This window comes from Hippocampus comes, unplaced genomic scaffold (genome assembly GCF_001891065.2).
Source record: "Hippocampus comes isolate QL1 unplaced genomic scaffold, H_comes_QL1_v1.1 scaffold29, whole genome shotgun sequence".
NCBI classification, from domain to species: Eukaryota; Metazoa; Chordata; class Actinopteri; order Syngnathiformes; family Syngnathidae; genus Hippocampus; species Hippocampus comes.
Window position 1 is genome coordinate 1,776,882 of NW_017805820.1, and position 20,721 is coordinate 1,797,602.

The 20,721-nt window shown below is 42.8% G+C and overlaps 3 protein-coding genes across 4 annotated transcripts in view; all 3 read right to left on the reverse strand.

Annotated features, from left to right (window-relative positions):
* rab38a (RAB38a, member RAS oncogene family) overlaps positions 1-609 on the reverse strand; it is a 4,921-nt gene extending 4,312 nt beyond the window's left edge. The window contains exon 1 of the mRNA XM_019885814.1: positions 163-609. Coding sequence (XP_019741373.1) covers positions 163-364 — 202 coding nt within the window. The 5' untranslated portion in view covers positions 365-609. The remainder of the gene's footprint in view (positions 1-162) is intronic.
* A 737-nt stretch (positions 610-1,346) lies between these two features.
* ctsc (cathepsin C) lies at positions 1,347-8,967 on the reverse strand. Its single transcript, XM_019886057.1, has 8 exons — positions 8,481-8,967; positions 7,739-7,884; positions 6,547-6,701; positions 4,621-4,776; positions 3,802-3,920; positions 2,646-2,777; positions 2,145-2,377; positions 1,347-2,030 (listed from the first exon to the last, which is right to left on the reverse strand). The coding sequence occupies exons 1-8, from the start codon at positions 8,650-8,652 to the stop codon at positions 1,764-1,766; spliced, it is 1,380 nt and encodes a 459-aa protein (XP_019741616.1). The 5' UTR covers positions 8,653-8,967; the 3' UTR covers positions 1,347-1,763.
* Positions 8,968-15,269: 6,302 nt separating this feature from the next.
* grm5b (glutamate receptor, metabotropic 5b) overlaps positions 15,270-20,721 on the reverse strand; it is a 33,500-nt gene continuing 28,048 nt past the window's right edge. For both annotated transcript variants that reach the window (XM_019886063.1, XM_019886064.1), the window contains exons 15-18: positions 20,224-20,349; positions 19,498-19,680; positions 18,336-18,502; positions 15,270-17,445 (exon numbers count right to left, since the gene is read on the reverse strand). In XM_019886063.1, coding sequence (XP_019741622.1) covers positions 16,359-17,445; positions 18,336-18,502; positions 19,498-19,680; positions 20,224-20,349 — 1,563 coding nt within the window. In that variant the 3' untranslated portion in view covers positions 15,270-16,358. The remainder of the gene's footprint in view (positions 17,446-18,335; positions 18,503-19,497; positions 19,681-20,223; positions 20,350-20,721) is intronic.

Consider the following 20,721-nt stretch of genomic DNA (forward strand, 5'->3'; position numbering starts at 1 on the left):
AACGGAAATAAGGCAAGTTCTTTCTGTGCGGCCCGGTACCAAATGCCCGGCGGACCGGTACCGGTCCGCGGACCGGCGGTTGGGGACCCCTGGTCTAAACCATGTTATTTCTAACAGCACCCCGAGCAGCCACAAGAAAGTACAAAAGTGCCCGAGTGGTACCTGCGATATCCCACAGCTGGAGGCGCACAGTCTCCTGGTCCAAGTTGAGCACTTTGAGGGCAAAGTCTACACCGATGGTGGCTCTGTAGTTTGGGCTAAAGTTGTGGTGTACATAGCGCTTGATGATGCTGGTCTTGCCCACGCCCAGGTCTCCTATAACCAAGATTTTGTAGAGGTGTTCTTTGGCATGGTTGTTCTGCATGGTGGGCGAGGAGGGCAAGGGCCAAGCATGAATCCACTCGAGTGGAAGCGGCCACGGGACGAAGAAGTGAGGTGGAGAGTTGGGAGTGAGCTTGTAAGGAAAGGGGAGGTGAACTTGGAATGATCCAGTTTGTGTGTGTGTGTGTGTGTTGGGTGGGGCTGGGAATGAGCTATTGGGTTGGGACAACCTTGTGACTGACACTGAGGGGTGGCCTGGGTGGTTTCATGGCCCGCAGGATATGAAAACAGAAAAGCGCAGCAGCCACAGATGTATATCGGTGTTTCTTAGAAAGTAAAGTCCAGCAAAATTTTCAATATTTTTTTTGCCTTTACAATCAAATAGTATAATATATATGTGTGTGTGTGTGTATATATATATATATATATATATATATATATATTTTTTTTTTTAACTCACTGAGATATGTGCTGTCATTTGTCTGTGAGTGGTGGTCCGGCCCGGTGGTCCAGTGGTTAGCGCGTCGACCTCACAGGCACGGGGGAGAACATGCAAACTCCACACAGGGGGCGGGGCGGTCCTGGAATTGAACCCTGCATCTCTGTACTGTGAGACGGATGTGCTAACCAGTGGACACTGTGCCCCCAGTACACAATCAAATACAACAAAATATACACACGTTACCGTACAACATATAATAAGTGACACATGGAGAACAATACTGTGCCTTTTCTTCATTTCCCCCATAACTTATCACGTATTTCCAATTGTTAATTTGTTTAGAAGCAAATAATAATAAGTCTAATAATAAGTTTAAACTTTGTGGAACAGCCTGGTCAGCTGTTCAATCTGAAGGTCAGAAGAAGCCACAAGATGCAATGTAACTGGTAAAGAGTGGGAAAAAATAATCGGCATTAATTAAAGTGTTCCTGTAATTTGTCATAAGCCATCTGATTAACATCACAACATTGTGTGTTAAAAAAAAAGGTGTTTTAATGTGAATGTTTTGACAGCGAGACTTGTGTTCATTATGATCTCCCTTTATTATTATGAAAGGCACACATCCAGTTTAACACTGATTCACTGACATCAGAACAGCCAGTGTGCTTCCCTGAGATAAACAAGGCCCTGATTGGCAGGTATTACAAAGTAACCTCACATGACTTAACCCCTTTACATAATTACAACCTCACATCTGTTGGTACAACCCACACAAACACGACACAATCACTGAGGAGACATCGATGCATTTGAAATGCATTTTTAAAATCATAACCGACTTGTAAAGGTGTTCTTCACAAGTGGAACTGAAACTAAAATCTAACCAGCATACTTGTGATTTCCAGTTTGGGATACGGTTTCGTCATTAAACTGTCAAACCACACATGCACTTGCACGAGAGCTCACTGACAGGGCATCATAAAAAAAATTTTAAAAGCCTCTAGAGTTTGGGGATGGGCTTGGCTGCAACTGCGATGCTTTCGATGGAACACTCATCGCTTCCCCGGCGGATTCTGAAATAGCCCCCCTCTCCCCAGCTGGTGCCCCAGCTATTCTTGACAACCCAGTACTTCTGGCCAGTCATCTGACAGCGGCCGTAGCCCACCAGCAGCACGGCGTGGTTGGTCAGCTCGAAGGGGTTGAAGGAGTCGAAGATGCCCGTGTGGTGGTAGATGCCCTCCTTGTAGTACATGAAGTCTGGGTACACCTGCAAAGGAAGTGATAACGTACCACTGCATGCCCATTCCATATCCTCCGGCGCTCAATTCATGACAATTGTAGTTGGAACTGGAAGGAGAACGAGAATACCGGTAGTTTATACCTCAAAGGCCACTGCCATAGGGCCATTCTGGACCAGTTCCAGTATCATGGCTTCCTCACTGCAGCCACCATAAAATCCTCCCACATAGCTGTATTCCGCAACGTAAGCGCGGCCGCAGTTTTTAGGTATGCCGCAGGGAGTGTTCTTTCCAACGTATGGAAAACAGGACTCGTCCACAATACCGAAATCCTGGACGTACTTTCCGATCAGGTATGGAAAGCCGCCATCGCAACCTGAAAAATGAGAGAGGAGGAAAGAGTTGAGACCTTAGTTGGGTCAACGATGAGACTTTGAATAATAACTGCCCAGAGGAAATACAAAACTAGAACACAGCCTATCCTAGCAATCCCCAAGTAATTAGATTAATCTGCTTGTGTCCACAAAACTGTATTCATGAAGTTCACGACATTAGCTTTAGCAATTATGAACATAATATTGCAGTGGTGATTTGTCTTAGGCAATGCTGTTTCGGAACTGTAACGTGTGAAACAGTTCCCATACCTTGGGAAAATTCAGAGCAGGAGACCACTTGTTGGGGGCTGAGTATGGGAGCCTCACTGTTGTTGGTTAGGATTCGGATGCGAGCCTCTAACATTCCCATGGAGGCGAAGGAGTAGCAGCTACCGCATGAACCTAAAGAAAAAAAATGTTTTGTTTGTTTTTGTTTTTTTTGTTAGAATTAATTGTAAAACCTGTGCCAATTAGTAAAATGAGCCTTTAAAGATTATTGTCTGGCATACCGCAAGAAATCAACTTTTGTGATATGAATCGGGGTTACATACTTAGAACACCCGCGTACTCCAAGGAATAAATTGGGACAATCCATGAAAATATAATTAACTTGCCAGTCAATCGCAGGGCACACAAAGAAAAATCCTCGATCTATCCACACACACACATTTACACACAAGGAAAATTTTGAGTCTTCAGTGAACGCAACGCGCATATGTTGTGTGTGGGAGAAGGTCGTAGCACCCAGAGAAATCACACGCAATCACAGAGAGAACATACAAGCCCAGATTCGAACCCCAAACCTCAGAACTGAGTTCACCCTGTTGCAGAGTCGACACCTTTTACCGACAAAAATAAGAAACTAGCTTTTCATAATGAAATAGCTGGCAGAAAAAAAAAATGAGGCCAAAGCAATCGCTGCAGTGAAACGTAACACCACAAACGGGATGTTATGAAACATTCCGGTTCCTTTGTGAATCGAAGCAAAGCGTCAATGAGGAGCCACCTGACTTGACAGGCTTCGGCGCTGCAGTACAACACCGTAGCTTCGAGGGGTTTCTAGTCAAACACTCCAGCCCTCTCCAGATCCTAAAGCACAGCCCTGCAGAGTTGCTCTCAGACACTCCAACCACTCGGCACGCTTAATCCCACCACTCACTCACTCACTCACTCACACACCAGGCTGAGCAGTAAGACAAGAAAGCGCCCAGACGAGTCAGGCCTGCCAGGAGGGAGGCGAGCAAGCTGCTGCTCAGCGTCTGGGGCTAGACATGCTGCGCACGTCTTTGTGCAAGATTTCATCCGGCACCGATCAAACATGTCTTCTCCTACTTCATTATTTCCAGACCTGCGGTAACGGAATGTTATTTTAATCATTGTACGTACCTGCTTAGAATTTAAGAGAATTAAGTCGAGTGAATGTTACCTTGGTTTCGCACAGGGCTGACAAAGTTTATGCCATCTACGTTCCTCCAGTCCCAGTGCTGTGGTAGAGCTGCTGCCGACTTGGCCGCTTGAGTTGACACGGGTGTAGGGCGGACGTGGCTGAAGCACGGCAAAAAAAAAATTATAAAAAAGACAGGGTGTCACAACAGTCACTCGGATACACTTCCTTTTTTTCCCCATTTCTTCTCAGGTCTCATTTGGACAGACGCAAGGATATCAGCGTTTGACAGCTGATGCTGTTTAGCATATCATTCCCTTGCCCATGTCTCACCAAAAGCAATTAGTTGCTACAATCGTCAGAGAAATCCCGAAATAAAGCAACACATTTTCAAAATCGCCAACACTGAAGACGTGTCGTTGCTCTTTTTCGCTTGCACTGCCGACACACGTGCACATCGACTCGACTCAAAAAAAAGCAGCGTATAGTTTACGTTTTATGTTGACTTCATAAAGGCTGCGAGGGCCGCTGAGATACTGCGAACGAGTCAGATGTGGCCCGTAAGCTGTACCATGCCTAGATGTGCTCTAAATTCATGAGGTCGGTGGGTCAGGGGAAAAAAAATGAGCGGCAAACAACCTCTGGTACTTTTTTGATAATACCTCAGCAAAATTGTTATGTGCAACGCTGTTAATAGTCTCCCGATACAACACAAGGGCATGTTGATTTTTTTTTTTTTTTTAATCTTTTTAATTTGCTTTAAATCGCATTTTGGAAAAGTCCTCGTCAAATACTGCATCGTCAGTGCTGGTTGTTTTCAACTGTGTGTGATAAGATTGTAAAAACAAAAAAAAAACTCACAGTGGAATATGGGAGGCGGGTCCTCCTGCCCTGTAGTGCAGGTCCTGCAGCGTGTACGTCTTGTATTCCGGGTAGGACACAGCCTTCCAAGAGTTCTGGGCTGAGTTAATGGACTCAATGACACCCTGGTTTGGTGTAAAAGGCCTGTTGAGGAGCCTAAGGTGACGAGACAAATGTCAGGGCCTGCACTGCTGCAAGCGCTCGGCTCTCATGAAACGAAGCAGCAATGCAAAAGTCATACAGTCATCTGAGGCCCGATTGTGTCATTTGATCATATCTTAAGTTCAAAGCACAGTTTTGACATTGCAACTCTACCAAAAATCCTCTTCAAAGTAAAACTCGCCAATGGCCCATGAGACAAAAAGATCCATATTCTTTACTCGAGAACGCGCATGAATGCACAAGTGACAAAAGGGAAAAGTGCTTCTGATTTATTGTACAACAATAAACAGCACGACACAGTTAACGGTGAAGCATGGGGGAGATGATTTTACAAAATCTTTACGGCTCTGCTGCACACTCGCCGAAGGAAATTTGACATTAATCATGCACCGGGCTAAATGGAAGACTTCAAATGCAGTTGAACAATGAACGTAAACATTTATTGACATTTGGGAAGGTAAAAGGCGCCCTCTGATTTTACTTACCGGTATGTTTTATAGTACAGGCAACATTTGTATTTTTTTTTTTTTAATGCGGAATAGGGAAAAAGTTCTGAACTCATTCACTCCCAAAGACGTTTTTAAACGTCTTTTCAGACTTGGTCCAGAATTGGCTGGTACTGAATGAATTAAAAGGAACACAGAGTGCATGACGGACTAAAAAAACTAGGCGGCCGCTGTGTATAAAATGACGCTGTAAACGAACACGATTTTTTTTCCACTTCCAAGAAATGATGATATATTTCTATCACTGTGTTTTAATAGTAGAGGCCAGCGGTTGTTCTTTGAGACCTGTTTTGTCATCATGGTTGGGGTTCCCTTCAAAGTGATAACGGGTCAAAGGATTGAAAAAAACCCATAAGAAAAATTATTGATGCGTCTAATGCTGCCGTGACATGTCAACAGTCACTTGGGGCCGCAGGCGTGGTGAGAAAAAGAGAACAAGCCAATGATTATCGTCTGCAGTTACTGATAATGATCTTGGGGATTAAGATTTCCAGATTGCCGCTTGTGGTGAAAGTGGCACTGTCAGTAAAAATAATGCGGAATAGGGAAAAAGTTCTTAACTCATTCACTCCCAAAGACGTTTTTAAACGTCTTTTCAGACTTGGTCCAGAATTGGCTGGTACTGAATGAATTAAAAGGAACACAGAGTGCATGACGGACTAAAAAAACTAGGCGGCCGCTGTGTATAAAATGACGCTGTAAACGAACACGATTTTTTTTCCACTTCCAAGAAATGATGATATATTTCTATCACTGTGTTTTAATAGTAGAGGCCAGCGGTTGTTCTTTGAGACCTGTTTTGTCATCATGGTTGGGGTTCCCTTCAAAGTGATAACGGGTCAAAGGATTGAAAAAAACCCATAAGAAAAATTATTGATGTGTCTAATGCTGCCGTGACATGTCAACAGTCACTTGGGGACGCAGGCGTGGTGAGAAAAAGAGAACAAGCCAATGATTATCGTCTGCAGTTACTGATAATGATCTTGGGGATTAAGATTTCCAGATTGCCGCTTGTGGTGAAAGTGGCACTGTCAGTAAAAAAGTGGTTGCAAAGGTGAACTACATTAAATGTGGATTAATGTTCTTATCAATTAGAGTGAATGTGTTCGTGTGATTCACTGATTAGATATGAATCCTCAAAAAAGGACTTTAAGGACTTTACCTAGCTGAGGAAATAGGAGAATAGGTTATAATGTTGGAGTAGGTCAATATAGGTTTCATTGCGTGTCATTTGTGGTTTTGTATAAATAACATTTACCTGGAGCTCAAGACTGGTTTATGGTGAACCTGTGGTGGGATTGGGTTCACTTTCTTGCCAACAAAACACCCCCAGTTGTTTCCCAAGACATCGTGCACCCATCCTGGCAGGGTATGGTCACAATAGCTGGTCACCTTCTGGCCCTCTTCAGTGTACTTAAAAAAAAAAGAGAAGAAAACATTCAAAAATGGTGCACATAGAGTGACGTTTAAGTCATTTCATCGCGACAGATTTGGGGAAAGGATGTACTTTTGGTTCAGGATTTATGAGAACCAACCACCAGGGGGGAGCAATAGCAGACTGTCATGATTCCGTTCTGTTTATTCCCTAGTCTCAGTGGCAGTGGTGTTCCGGTGCGCCCGTTCCTCGATCGAACACGTACTATATACGTGGACATCCTGGACAACTGACAGTCGGATAATTCGTCTTGCTCAAGCCATTGTTCATGTGCAATTTATTGTTGATGTTCTCGATATTGCTCCGCATTCACGTTCTCCGTTCTTGGTTCTCTGTTTTTCGTAAGTAGTTTGCCTGTGTTTATTATTACTCTCAGTTTTGGTATTTTCGATTGGGTCATCTTGTCCTTCTGGTGACAAAGTATTTTCGTTTGGTTTCTTTCGTATTCTCCTGGTGTGTCTACCAGTCATTATTTGTTCTTTTGTCATAAAATGTAGCTATCCTGTAAATAATTATTTTTTTATACACCTTTATCTAAGTTTATGTTTGTCGAGTCCGATTCTGTTCCTGAACGTTCTGGAACCATAACACAGACTAGGAGGAAGTGAAACAATCTTTTTTTTTTTTTAAGTCAAAGGAGACACAATGTTTCCTCTATGAATGTGTCATGTGTCATGTGGAGGAAGGAAAAACAATAATCTGTGGTCCGGTTGCTGAATGAGGATGATGAACATTTGTAAAAAATAATAATAATAATTGAAATATTAGGCTGAATTTACAGTTCAAGTGTCACAAGTGCAAATTTTGCTCTCAAGTATCTCAATTCACATGTGTGTCTACGATACAGCATAAAAATAAGCATAAATGTTGAAAAATGACATCAGATATACATGGATCGACATCAGGCCTCTTGAAAATGCAGGGTAAACAGCCAGATTGGCTCTACCCCATCAATGTGACCGACAACACCATAACAAAACATCCCATTAGGATGACACAATGTATTTTTGTTTACCTTAAAGTATGCAAACCATTTATAGCCGTTGATGACTACTTCAAAGCCCTGGTTGTAGATTAGGGTGAAGTAGCCACTGTTTCCCAGCTTGTCTATGGCCACAGACAGCTTCTCAAGGGTCACCATCACTGTGCTCTCACCTGTTGCTGAAAAAGACAAGGAGAAGTGTCTACTGGCTAGCCGAAAACATCACCCTTGTCTTTAGACAACTGCTGTTTGGGCATTCGTTCTATCCATCTATTTTCTATAGCATGGGGTACACCCTGGACTGTACTGTGTAGTGTCTTTTATATCTATCTATCTCTCTATCTCTCTATCTATCTATGTATCTATCTATCTATCTATCCATTTTCTGAGCCGCTTTATCCTCACAAGGGTCACGGGCGTGCTGGAGTCTCTCCCAGCCATCTTCAGGGGACACCCTGAACTTGTTGCCAGCCAATCGCAGGGCACACAGAGACAAACAGTCATCCACGCTCACACTCACACCTCGGGACAATTTAGACTAGAGTGTTCAGTCAGCCTGCCATGCATGTTTTTGGAATGTGGGAGGAAACCGGAGTACCCGGAGAAAACCCACGCAGGCACGGGGAGAACATTCAAACTCCACACCCGCTACCTCTGCTCTGTGAGGTCGATGCGCTAAACACTGGACCACCGGAATATATCTCGACAGTTGTAACTCTCCCACTGTTGTACTGCCAATACTTTGGCCATAATTGTGAGAACGTATGTTGCCTACTTTCAGCGGAACAGTTGAGGGTCTTGTCGTGGCCCCCGCTGGACACCTGGAACACCCACGTCCCCAGTAGGTCCTCGTAGCTGCAGTTGGCCGGGGTGTCCCCCCAACAAACCCCAGTACATATCACGAATACATACGCCAGGACACCACTCAACCTCATCTTGACAAACATGCAAAGTTGGGCAATTTCCCGTCTTCTTCCTGCTCCACTTCACTTTGCAGCACTGCCTGAATTTAGTAAGGCACAACTTTTTCCACAAAAACAAAGACGACCTCAATCGTCAAGATGCTATTCACTTTACGTACACGGAAGTAGCTAGCACCGAGCTATTTTAGACACCTAATGTTCCATGGAACGAAAGTTTATGCTTTTATTGTCGACTAACGAAGATTTGTAAGTGGGTCTGTCGGGTGTTCTTCATTGTTGCTTAATTTTAGCTCCACTAGTTACGAATTGCAACAGCCACAGCTAACGCGAGTAAGGAAGTAACTATCTTGCTTCAAAAATGTTCTTTGTGATGGCACTTAGTTTCGTTTTCGCCCTCACGTGACCATAACTTCTGCGCAGGCGTACAAATGAAATCACGTTCCAAAAACGTGCACGTTCGGTTAATTAACCCTTTCATGCACTCTGTAACGTGTAACCTGATGACATGATCTGTCTGATGTGGCCTGGGTCATACTTTGCCCTCCCATGAGTCTTCAATTGGCCAAACATCTATGTTTTTGGAATGCATCATTGATTGCAGAGAAAATGTATTTCTGAAACAACGATTGCCTCCATTCAATAATCGGTTGATGTGCTCATCCTGCTTGAGTTCTACTTGACAAGGTGACGCTCACAGCAAAGAGGGTGTTAGTGTTTGTTTGTACTACTGTACAGTCAGTCCACCCAAATCTGTGAGCAATGCAATGGTGAACAGCAAGCACTTTCATTTCATGAACACGTGGGAGCAGCCACTTCACCCTTGTGTTACGTCCTCATTTAGATGAAGTGCTTTCACAATCACTTACGTCCGACCAGACCCATACACCTACGCACATCAGAATACTGTTCATACTATAGGGAAGGCCATATTTCTTTGTGCAAAGCACTCTGCAAAGGTTGCCTCTCACTGTTTATGACGCTGCCATGACACACTTTCTCCACACAAATGCAGGTATATGAACGTGTGAACGTGTGAGTCACTGTGAATCCACACATTTACATCATTAATATACTATACTGTGTTTGAACACATCTTAAGCACTTGTGGATGAAGAGAAACTGCGCTTGGAGAGACAATGAAAACACATATTAGAGCTTGATTAAAAACTGCAACAGTATCAAATCAATAAACACTGCCTATAGAAACGTGTGTGTGTGTGTGTGTGTATGTGTGTACGCGCACACACATCACTGAAGACTAATGAATTAGGTATTGACTCAGTTCTACCTAAACCCATCAGTGAGTGAGTGTAGCTGATGTGCATGTTTGTTGTTATTTCCTGAAGAATTTACCTGAATTTTCATATTTTTAAAAAACTGTCAGGAACATTAACATGTGTCCCGCTCATTGTCCAATGTGTGTTTATTGTCCAGCAGTGAGTTTGCACGTTACGTCTCATTGGACCCAGCACAAAGGTCTTTTCACCTCATACGTGTTTTTCCAAGCTAGACTAGTCAGTTGCCACCTGTCAAGCCACACGTGTAAAATTAACAAAGCCTCCTTTAATTTGGGTTGGAGGAATATTTTGGACAGCCAAAGTGCTTTGATTCTAAATGTCAGGTTTGTTGTGAGCTGTGCAGAAGTGCAGAATGACTCAACGACGGCACAACGCGAAGACACTTTATTCTCTGAGAAAACCATTTCATGTCTGTTGTATTATAGAACAATCTAAAGCAAGTTAGCCTCTAAAAATGTCAAATATGCTTGAAGCACACACCCTACGCACTCAGACCAGTACGAATCAATTCCCTGCTTCTACAAAGCACTTAGAAATGTACTGTCATTTTCATAACGCTATGACCGTATCGTCTCAACAGTTCACACTTTACAAATCCAAGGAGATATATGAAATAGATAACTAAATACAGTATTGAAATACAAATCCATCTTGCAGTTTCACAGACATATAGCATACATTCTACATTTCTGTCATCAGAAAAAAAAATAAAAATAAATAAAAATGGCAAAGCTTCAAAAACATTGCTAAAAATGAATCCTCGGAATATCAAATGGCCAACGGTGAACAAACAATACGTGATTTCTTTCAATAAACAATAGATTGAAATTTGTTTTTGTACATGTACGTCAAGTTAATCTCTAAATAATAAAGTCCATGATTTTTCACAGAAGTTGGTTCGTAGATCTGGCTCCAATTCACAATTTCACAAAAAGAAACAGCACTTGAAATGGGGCGGGGGCGTCGGGGTGTTGCTCAAAGTTGGCACCATGTGGGTAACTTTATCTTAAAAACACATCGATAAAACAGAACACCAGTTTGAGGATACGCACTTGACACTTTGACGATGTGCTTTCTGAACATCAAATAGCAGAGAGCAGTTATTATTACCATTTGTTTCAATAACAGTCATTTGGTCCAGTGATGAGTACATGCAATCACTTTCTGCGCAATTAAGCAATCGGTATGACTTTTATTTATTTCTTCAGGTAACCAACCATTATTCCACTGAATCAAAACTAAGCCCAAACTCACTGCTTGGTATGTTGCAAAAATGGAAACATAACAAAGTCACATTATTGAAATGGAAATGTGCTTTGCTGCTCCCTCCACATTCCCACGTTAGCGTTGCAGAGAAAGAGAAATACGCAAGACATTTATGCTGAAGAGAATGGAAATGAATGCCTTGACTACCTGTGATGAAGAAGATCCGCTCCAGTGAGCAGCAACGTGCAAACGTCGCTTTCTGAAGGCAACATTCATATTCTTATTGGTAGTTCTACTGTCAAACAACAAGAATCTCATCACAACTGAAAGCGCACAAATGATTGGAGGTTATGCTAAGCAATAACTACTTAGCGTCTATTTGATGACATTATTTCCCATTAGCTGTGATTTCACATCTTCCATTGCTTGTTATACCTTAAAGAGAGACATTCAATTGCAAAGTGCAGCGGCACCTCTGGTTAGAAACACGTTTACGAACAGATCCTTTCAAGCATCAAATTTTCAGAGATAAACGACCTCAGTTAATGCATCATTTAAAATTTGTAAAACGTTTTGGTATTGATGAGTCGTGGTTTTGAACAGCAATGACTCCATGCATCACACACTGCATGTATTCTTTATTAGCTTGAAATTAGCCCGTGGTATAGCTCCGAAAAAAGCAAAGGCTGCGACCAACATTGTTGTTAGGGAGCTTAATTGTATTATTGTTGAAAAAATAGGGAAATATGGCGATATTTTAACAGGAAGATGATGTTTGTGTTTGTGATCTTGCGCCACAGTTTAGTTTGGCGAATTGCACGAACCTGTACCAGCTTGTGTGGCGCATCTCTCAACGCCCAAAGATGCATGATGCACAAACCCCAATTCCAATGAAGTTGGGACGTTGCATGAAACAAAAATAATAACAGAGTACCATCATTTCTTCACAAGCGCAAACAATTTCAAGATTTCAACATCTGAGGTCCATGCCATCAAAAGATTCAGACAATCTGGTTAACTCTCCGCACGTAAGCGCCAAGTCCAAAAACCAACAGTGAATACCCCTGACCTTCAATCTCTCAGGCGGCACTGCATTAAAAACCGGCACCCATGTGTCACGAGGGCTCGGGAACACATCAGAAAGCCATTGCCAGTGAACACAGTTTGTTGCTCATGCGAGTTGAAGAATTTGTTGTGGAAGAGACTGTTCCAAAAAGTCTGGTTGAAAGACAACATTAATGTTCTAACGGATAAACCAATATTGCACTATTAACGTGTTGCAAAAAATCTGGGCCAAGGGCAATAAAAGACAGGGAAGGTTAAGCAAATCTCTGGTATTTCTTTCCAATAAAATTGTTTCACTTATTTCTATATTTGACCGGATTTATTTTCGTCACACACCCTTAAAACTACGGTGACTATAACTTAATGCATTAACGCACTTCCATTCATTTACCGTCGATATGCAAATGTTTCAGGTTGCCAAGAAGGTCAGAGAAGGAATCAAAATCACAAGGTTCCATTGTATAAAAGAAAAATTCACTCAGGAGATCTGCCTGCTCCGTATATTAAAACGATGACCTGCACTTCACCTCTCGCAACTCCATAAGGTATATGAGACGATAATAAGAACAAATATAAGCTGCATCTGAAAAATGCAATAAAAGAGATCTTCAGTCAGTTGAAATGCAAAGTAATTTTTCAGCAGCCGTACCCGTATCCTGTACACAAAACGTTAGGCATGTTTAAGACAAGCAAGCTTCACCACCTCTGCCCTGGATTGCACTCGGCCACTGTCTTGTACGCAGCCTCTACGGACTTAATATTCAGCACTGGCAGGTCTTTCTGTGTTCAGTCTTTTCCCTGCACTTCCAATTAAATGCCTCTCTGCCTCTGTCTGCACACAAAAATCCTTGGATCAGTCACGGGGAAATACTGCTTGAACATAAATACACGGGAAGCAATTCTTTGGGTCAATTTCTGCATTCCAGCAAACTGAAACATCAAGCTGGAAAAATACATCGTAAGGAAAAGTAATTCAGCGTCGAATCGGGATGGAGCCCAACTTGACTGAGGTGTGGTTATTTGATGTCATACAACAGAAAGACTAAAATATACTTCATGAACTACGGTATGTTTGTCAAACAACATACCTCCATTTGACAATAGAGCTGTGTCGAAACCGATTTGGCTGTTTTGTTTTTCGCCCCCTTGGACCAACTCAAAAAGTCGTCTTCTTTCAAAACACAAGTGGCAGTTACTCCACTGTCATCATTAGCCCCATCTGGGCAGTTTTATGATTCTGTTCTATGGGTGTACTGTATTGATTGAGCTATAATATGCCATGTGCTGTACATTTTGTCCCTCTCCCATGTTCCACGTGGCCTATTATAAAAGTGGAGGAACTATCATTATAATTACAATTAGATTACAACCTGCATTGTTTGCTTTTTAAACAGTGTTGTAGATAAAACCAGATCACGCTCCTGATCACCATCAACGATTGGTCTAAAAGCAAACAGTTTAAGATTACATAACCTGGGGATTGTTTTCCCGTGATCAGCAGATGAGTGCTTTTGGATTAAAAGTACGTATAAGGATTATCAATTCAATTCTTTGGAGTGCAGTTACAAAGCTAAGTCGTGCTACAGGTTTTTGGCGACACATCATCAGCGCATCATATGTTGAGATGGCGGTTTTCAATCAAAGGAAATTTGATTTGCTTCCAAAATGATTATCCTTTCATGAATTGTTATTTTCTTTCTGTTCAGTCATGTCATTTTTCCAATATAGCTGATGTCACAGCACAGAGTCCCTGTAGGAAATGAGATGTGTGCATTGATCCTGACACAGTTCCACCCGGGGGGGAGAGAGAACAAGCATGCACTCATTTCAGCCCTCTCGCCTAGCACATAATGAGCACACTCAGTGTCAGTAACGTGTAAACCCGCTCCTCCCAAATAATCGCCACATCAAGCACAGGCTAATTGTTGGGTCATGGTCTGTCTCGGCATAGAGAAGACGTACCGCAATTTATAATAATGATGATGATGATGATGATCACAGACTGAAATGAATGGTCCTGGTTTTTCTTTGATTCACTTTCAAATTATCTCCATAAACCAACAACAATATTTATAGTCTAAATAAATGTCGTTTTTACTCAAAGTACAATTCCAGCAATTCTGTCTCGAACCAATGCCATCCAAGCAGACACAACAAAATGTCTTTCTCACTCACACAGGTATTAGAGAATATGAGATTAGGAATACACAACTGGTTGTTTCACCTTGAGCAGTTTTCCAAAAAGAAAAGGGCACGCGTGCTCCTTGGCAAACTACCCCCAGAGAATGCAGAACTAAGTACTGTACTGTGTTTCTTAAAAGTGATTAGAAACCCCATTTAGATCTACGGGGACAATTGCTTTTACAATGAAAAGAACAGAACGATCAAATTTAACATCTCAAAATACAACAGGAAGACAAACCTCACTTTTTTTGTTTTGTTTTTATGAAACCACGGTATTTATTAACAAAGCGTGTAAGACAGCTCCGCCCAAAACCCTTTGGCACAATAATCATATTAAATAAATGAGGGAAAAGTGGTTAAGATTGCACGACTGTCCGTGTTTTTATGTTATGTGTTGAGTTTATTATTTCATGTTAACTGTTTTGTCAAGCGCTTTGTTACAGCTGCAGCTGTTGTGAAACCGCGACATAAATCAGGATTTATTGTATTTGTATTGTATTGTAAATGAAATCTAAATTGGAATGTTAACTGACACATTCAGAGTGGTAGCACAGTTTCTGGGGCAATACTGTTTCAAGACTGTTTGTCTTTTGTCGATGTTGCAAATGATCGTAAAAGTGATATTTGACACTTTCTTTCCAGGTACAGTTCGTTCATGTGTAGCATGATGATGCAAACGGGTAGGACACAAAGCTAGCCTTGCTCGTGGAAATTGCAAACAGATTCTCCCTTTTCTGTAAAACAACACACAATCAATTTAGTTGAATGCAAAGAGAAATGTGAAGATTCAAAATAGATTAAAAAAAAAAAAAAACCTCATCTGAACTCATCTCAACTAAATGTTATCATTAATTCATGATTATTAATCGCATCGGTGTCTGTATGCGGTTTTTTTTATGTAAGGTTGCCAGGCAACAAGAAAAGAATTTCTATACAGTACCGGTACTTGCCTGTGTAAACGTGGTAGCAAGCACTTCATTTAATATGTTTGAAATAATTTAGCATTGACCAAAATGTGTGACTAAAAATACTTGGATTTTATTTGTTTTGAAATGATATGTATAATTGGCCTCAAGTGCTTTCTACGAACATGCATTCGGCAGAGAGGAGGATTTATCAAAGCTCTGCGACGGACGCGAGGGAATAATTTCAAGTTTGCACCTGCGCCGCAGACTGACAGAAGCTAATGATGTGAACTTTTCCCCCAAAGAGATGGAAGTGAATCTAATGAATTCTGTCAAATATTATGAAGGAGAGTGACAGTGGTACGCCGCTGTCACATTACATAGAAATTCTCGATGAGACTGACATCAAGCGTAACGTCGCTATAAACTCATGAGTTCAGATTTGAGCCAATTACCAACAAGATTCGATGTAGTCAAACCAAAGTTTCCCTTCAAACCCTTCAAGAATCAAGTTCAACAGAGTAACAGTTTTGACGGCTAATATAAATGTCATGTAAAGATGCTTTTGTGCTAAGCAACATACCGCAGCTGCGACAATAAAGTTCTGCAACCCACAACTTGAGAAATATTTACAGGTTTACTTCTGGTGTGCGTCTCGACACACACGGACTGTGCGTGTTTGACTGCAGTGCAGCAGGTTCATTGTACAGTTTATGTGCCCTTTGGGAGCTTTTCGTTGGTCCACAAGCTTTGCCCCGTTTCTCCTTAAGACAAATAAAACGCACTCATGGAGGTATACGTACAGTACATAGACACGGACCACGAGTGCACAATCGCTAGCTCTAATTAGCTGACAGCCATGTTAGCGTAAGGCCACAATCTAAACCTAAGACATATTTTTCCAACCACGGATTTGCGTTGTGGCCAATTTCCTTTCGGATGTAAGGAACATCACGATGAAAATATGATCTCACTGCACACATGTAAACACAACGTTTTCACATCGTCGTGGGGATGAACGGATTCCAGTCGATCCGTCTGCTTTGTCCTCTCCCTCTGTGTCGTTTCTGCCTCACAGCGAAGAGGAACTCAGGCTGTAGTTTCTGAGATTTAGTCTCCTGTACCTGGGCGAAGGAGGTGACGGGGGAGGATGGGAGGGCACCGGAGGGAGACAAAGATCTAGATCAGACACAGCCGAGCTACTACTTGATGCCAGAGAGTCTCGGAAGGGCGACGGGGGAGTCAAAGCAATCAGCTCCTCCTCCAATTCCACCCTCCCCAGTGGCGAGTCCATGAGGCAGGTGACCAAGCCACCTCGCATGGGGGAAAGGGAAGGGGAGGACTGGGGATGAGGAGGTGGAAGAGGGTAAGGCGGATGTGGAAGGGGGACGGGATGAATGGGACAGCCAACCTGGCGGCCCAAGCTCGGCTCGGCGAGGGGGTGGGGCTGGACTTCGGCATAGGTGGTGACGATAGGAGGGGTGTGGATCTCACGAGGAAGAAGATAGGGGTCGGTGGGGTGTGGCGCCGGTGGCGAGTGTTTGTGCGCGTGGGGGTGCGTAGGGGAGGAGAGCAGCATCATGGTGTTGAGCTCGCTGATGTTGGCTGTGAAGCGGTTCACCACGCAGCTGATCTGATCCATCAGGTTGCTTTGGCATGCCACCGGACGACCCTCCAAGATGATCAGGCGACCGTCACACCCGGCCACGCCCGAGCCGCTGCTGACCTGGCCGTAACTGCTGCCGCTGCTCTGGCTGCAAGTGCTGCCGGGATACTTAGCGCCGCTCGGTGTCTGAGGCTCCTCCTCCAAAGCGGCGGCGAGTCTCTGGCTCACCGTACTGATTGGGGAGGGCGTTTGTGGCCGATATGTGAGGGAATACCTCTCCTCTGCTTCGGATAGGTCGTACAGATTCTTGTCGGCGCCGGTGTCACTTTGAGAGGGCAGGGAGGAAATGGAGGGGAGGGAAGGCAGGGGCATGTGTGGAGGAAGGTCGGCTCCTCCGCAGTAGCGCTCCTCGGATGTCTTGGAGAAGGGCTTGATGACCGCTGTCTGATTGTTCTCCTTCTTCTTGATGTGGAAGGACAGACGCTGCCACAAGTGGTTCCCGTGTGAACTGTTGCGCTCGGTCTGGGCCCAAGACACCGACTTACCGTTTGAGCTGCAAAACAAGATCAATTTAAGATTATAAAGTACTCTGGGGGGAGTTCAACAGGGGGAGACAGTGAAAGCAACACAGTGTGTCTAAAGCAAATATAGAGGATGTTGCAACCGGTAAAAGACTGCTCAATGAGCAAACCGAGCTCTTCAAAAAATAATCATAATCAAAGATCAGTGTCGTTTTTTTTTCTTTTTTTTTTTTTTTTTTTAGAAGGAATCTTCACTCCCTCTCATCTCTTGGCTTTCTGCCTGTACATGGTCTACCTGACTGCATCTCAAAGTCCCCATCCCAGCACAGAGGCATATCGCCATGATGATTCCCACCAACAAATGTAAAAAAAAAAGAGGACCCAAATAGATGAAGATGTACAGAGGGGACTGAAAAGAAAAAACGAGTGGGAAGCGCTCCTGACATTTCTCATCAGAGCGTGATTGAAATCTTGCCTGGCAAGCCGTCTGAGTTGATGTAAGCGGCTGACAATTGAGACTGCTCTCATTTGCGAGCCTTTTCAGTGGCTGTCCGTCATTGACTTTGTGTATTTGCTTATTGCTTTAGATGGCAGGAGGGTGGCTCGAAGACTTTTATTTTCTTGATTCTCCCTCTCTCTTCTTTCTATTCATCTCTTTCTGAATGGACTCTGATTTTGCTCCCAGATTTTTTTCACCCTTTCTTCCCTACCTCTGTCTTTGCCGTGTCCCCATTAGCCAATAGTCGACGGTCCATGGGTCAAAAGAACTATCGAGCAGGGGGGGGGGGCTTCTGTAAATCCATCTTTCAGGTGACTCAGAGACACACACGCACACACACACACACACACACAACACACACACACACACACACACACACACACACACACACACACACACACACACACACACACACACGCCTACCTGAGAGTCTCTGCAGTGGAGCCTTTGCGTTTCCACAGGTTAACCAGACTGGAGGAGCGGCTAGCAGCTGAGGATGATTTGCCATCGCCGACATGCATGCGTACCACTGTACTGGTCGTAAAGGCACTGCGCACGTTTCGCTCTGGTTTGGCCAGAATGATGTACACCTTTGATGACAAAGTAAAATATATATATTACACCCAAATTGAGATTCAAACCTCTTGATGTGGTGAAGATTTCAATTCAAAATCCAAACAAGGATTCTTCACATTGTGCCTGTTCAGGGACTGGTACGTGTAATGTATTTGTATATTGTTTAGAATTCATTGTTTGTTTGTTTGTTTTTTGTTTTTTCACATTAATTCAACAGAAGAGGAAAATTGTTTTTTACTTAAACCATGCCCACTATGAGCTAAAAATTGGTACATCCTAATATTTGTGGCGATGCAAACCTCACTGCACTTGCTCTGGAATTTGGTTGATCTCCGTGCACCATGCTGGGCGTTCCCAGCTTTCTGAGAGTGTTTCCTTTGACACGCGCCCGGCGCACCTGACAATGTGTTGCCTGAAAATAGACTAAACTTTACACCTGCTGCATCTCTGTCTCAGTATTGGTGCAGGTAGTTCAACACAATTTTGACTAGTTTAATCGAGGTGCGGGCAGACAGATTCAGAGCTCCGTGGACATGTGGATGTTAACACGACATAAATGTTATCCAGTTGTCATTGTCAAGTCTCATGCACAGGAGGTATTTTGAGAGCACTAATCAAAGGTTGAATTATTCACAAAGTAATCAAGTTCATAATTTGATTGTATGAGTGTGTGATCACATATAATCACCACACCAACAGGTTAATACGCTGCTGTATTTTACAAAAAGGTGCCATGAAAAATTTATATAAACTTGCTGTATACAGTACATCTAAATCACCACACCATGCCATAGTCACTATAATACAAACTTGAATTAGTTTCTGGAGCATCATCAGAGCGAAGGGACATTTCGACTTTTTATTACTACGATACTATCCAAAAATTACTGTTGGTCCTCACCAATGTCGCCAACCAATCTTTTTTTCTTTTTTTTTTTTTGGCCTTTATTTAACCACGTCGATCAAGGTCAAGTGCAGCAAATGTGTCAGAAGTTACTCGGAAACTTACCTTTGGTACAAACATGCAGCAAAGGGCCACTGTGGCGCTGAGGCTGACACTGAAGCACATGGTGATTATTTTGTAATTGGAGCCAAAGTAGATGGGAACAAAGGCCAGCCATATAATGCAGGTGGTGTACATGGTGAAGGCAATGTACTTGGCCTCGTTGAAATTAGCAGGAACGTTGCGGGTCTTGACGAGAGACACAAGCAAACAAATAAGAACAAACAGCAATAGAAATTGTTATTACCCGGTTGATTTTGCCTTATTTGAGCCACATTTATTGCGTCAAGATAATCATTATACACCAGGTATAATAGCGATCAAGCACAGCCCAGGGCACCGAATTGTTTGGTGGACTTTGTTGTACTTTCTACTGTTTATTTTGTTCTTCTGCTTTCAACGTCTGGAGAAAATGGATGGCTAGAGGCCACAAATCAAATATCGAGTTTAATTTTCATGTGGAAAAAAGAAATCACACTTCCCTTGATTGGTCGTGGTTAAACACCCAACGGCATTCTTTTTATCGGGCTATGTGAGTTTTCCAATACGAAACATAATTGTTCAAACGCGTCATACCTTAAATCAGATTTTTTTTGGTCATAAGTTAGATGTGTGAAATGTTTACGATTGCACTAAATTGTATTTCATCCTAAATTATAGGAAGGCAGCCAAGTCATTCAAAATGTTATTCAACTGCTACAATGTGGAGGAGAAAGGAGGACCAGGTCTTACTTTGAAGGCATAGAAGGTGCAGCTGAGAATGAGCAGGCCATTGTATCCCAGAGGAGCAACCACACCCAAGTTAGTGGTGTTGCATATGAGGTTGACTTGACGGATGCTAGGGTAGTCATGGATCACCTGTGTGGACGGATGAAACCAGGAAGCTTTTTTGATGTTACACATGGGAAGGCTTTTTTTCCAAGCTTTCATGAAAACTCATTCACTCCCAAAGACGTTTTTAAACGTCTTTTCAGACTTGGTCCAGAATTGGCTGGTACTGAATGAGTTAAAACTACTTTTGATGCGGGAAGAGGGACTACAGAACATGTCAGAACAACAATCCCGTCATCCAAAACAAAACAAAATAAAAATCATTTTGTTATGCTGTCTACTGAAGACACAAAATATGCAGAGATGAACATTTTAGATTTCATTTCCAGGTATTTACATCCGGATGTGATACACAATAACATTTGCTTGAACCAGCCAAGCAAAAGCATTGGAATATCT

Bases quoted from the DNA above. Each gene is read 5' to 3' on its own strand.
- ctsc (XM_019886057.1), bottom strand. From the start codon at position 8,652: ATGTTTGTCAAGATGAGGTTGAGTGGTGTCCTGGCGTATGTATTCGTG. The intron at 6,702-7,738 runs GTAAACAAAAAT...TTTTTTTTTAAG, and splicing joins AATGGTTTGCATACTTTAAG to TACACTGAAGAGGGCCAGAA. The intron at 3,921-4,620 runs GTGAGTTTTTTT...GCCGTGCTTCAG, and splicing joins CCCGCCTCCCATATTCCACT to CCACGTCCGCCCTACACCCG.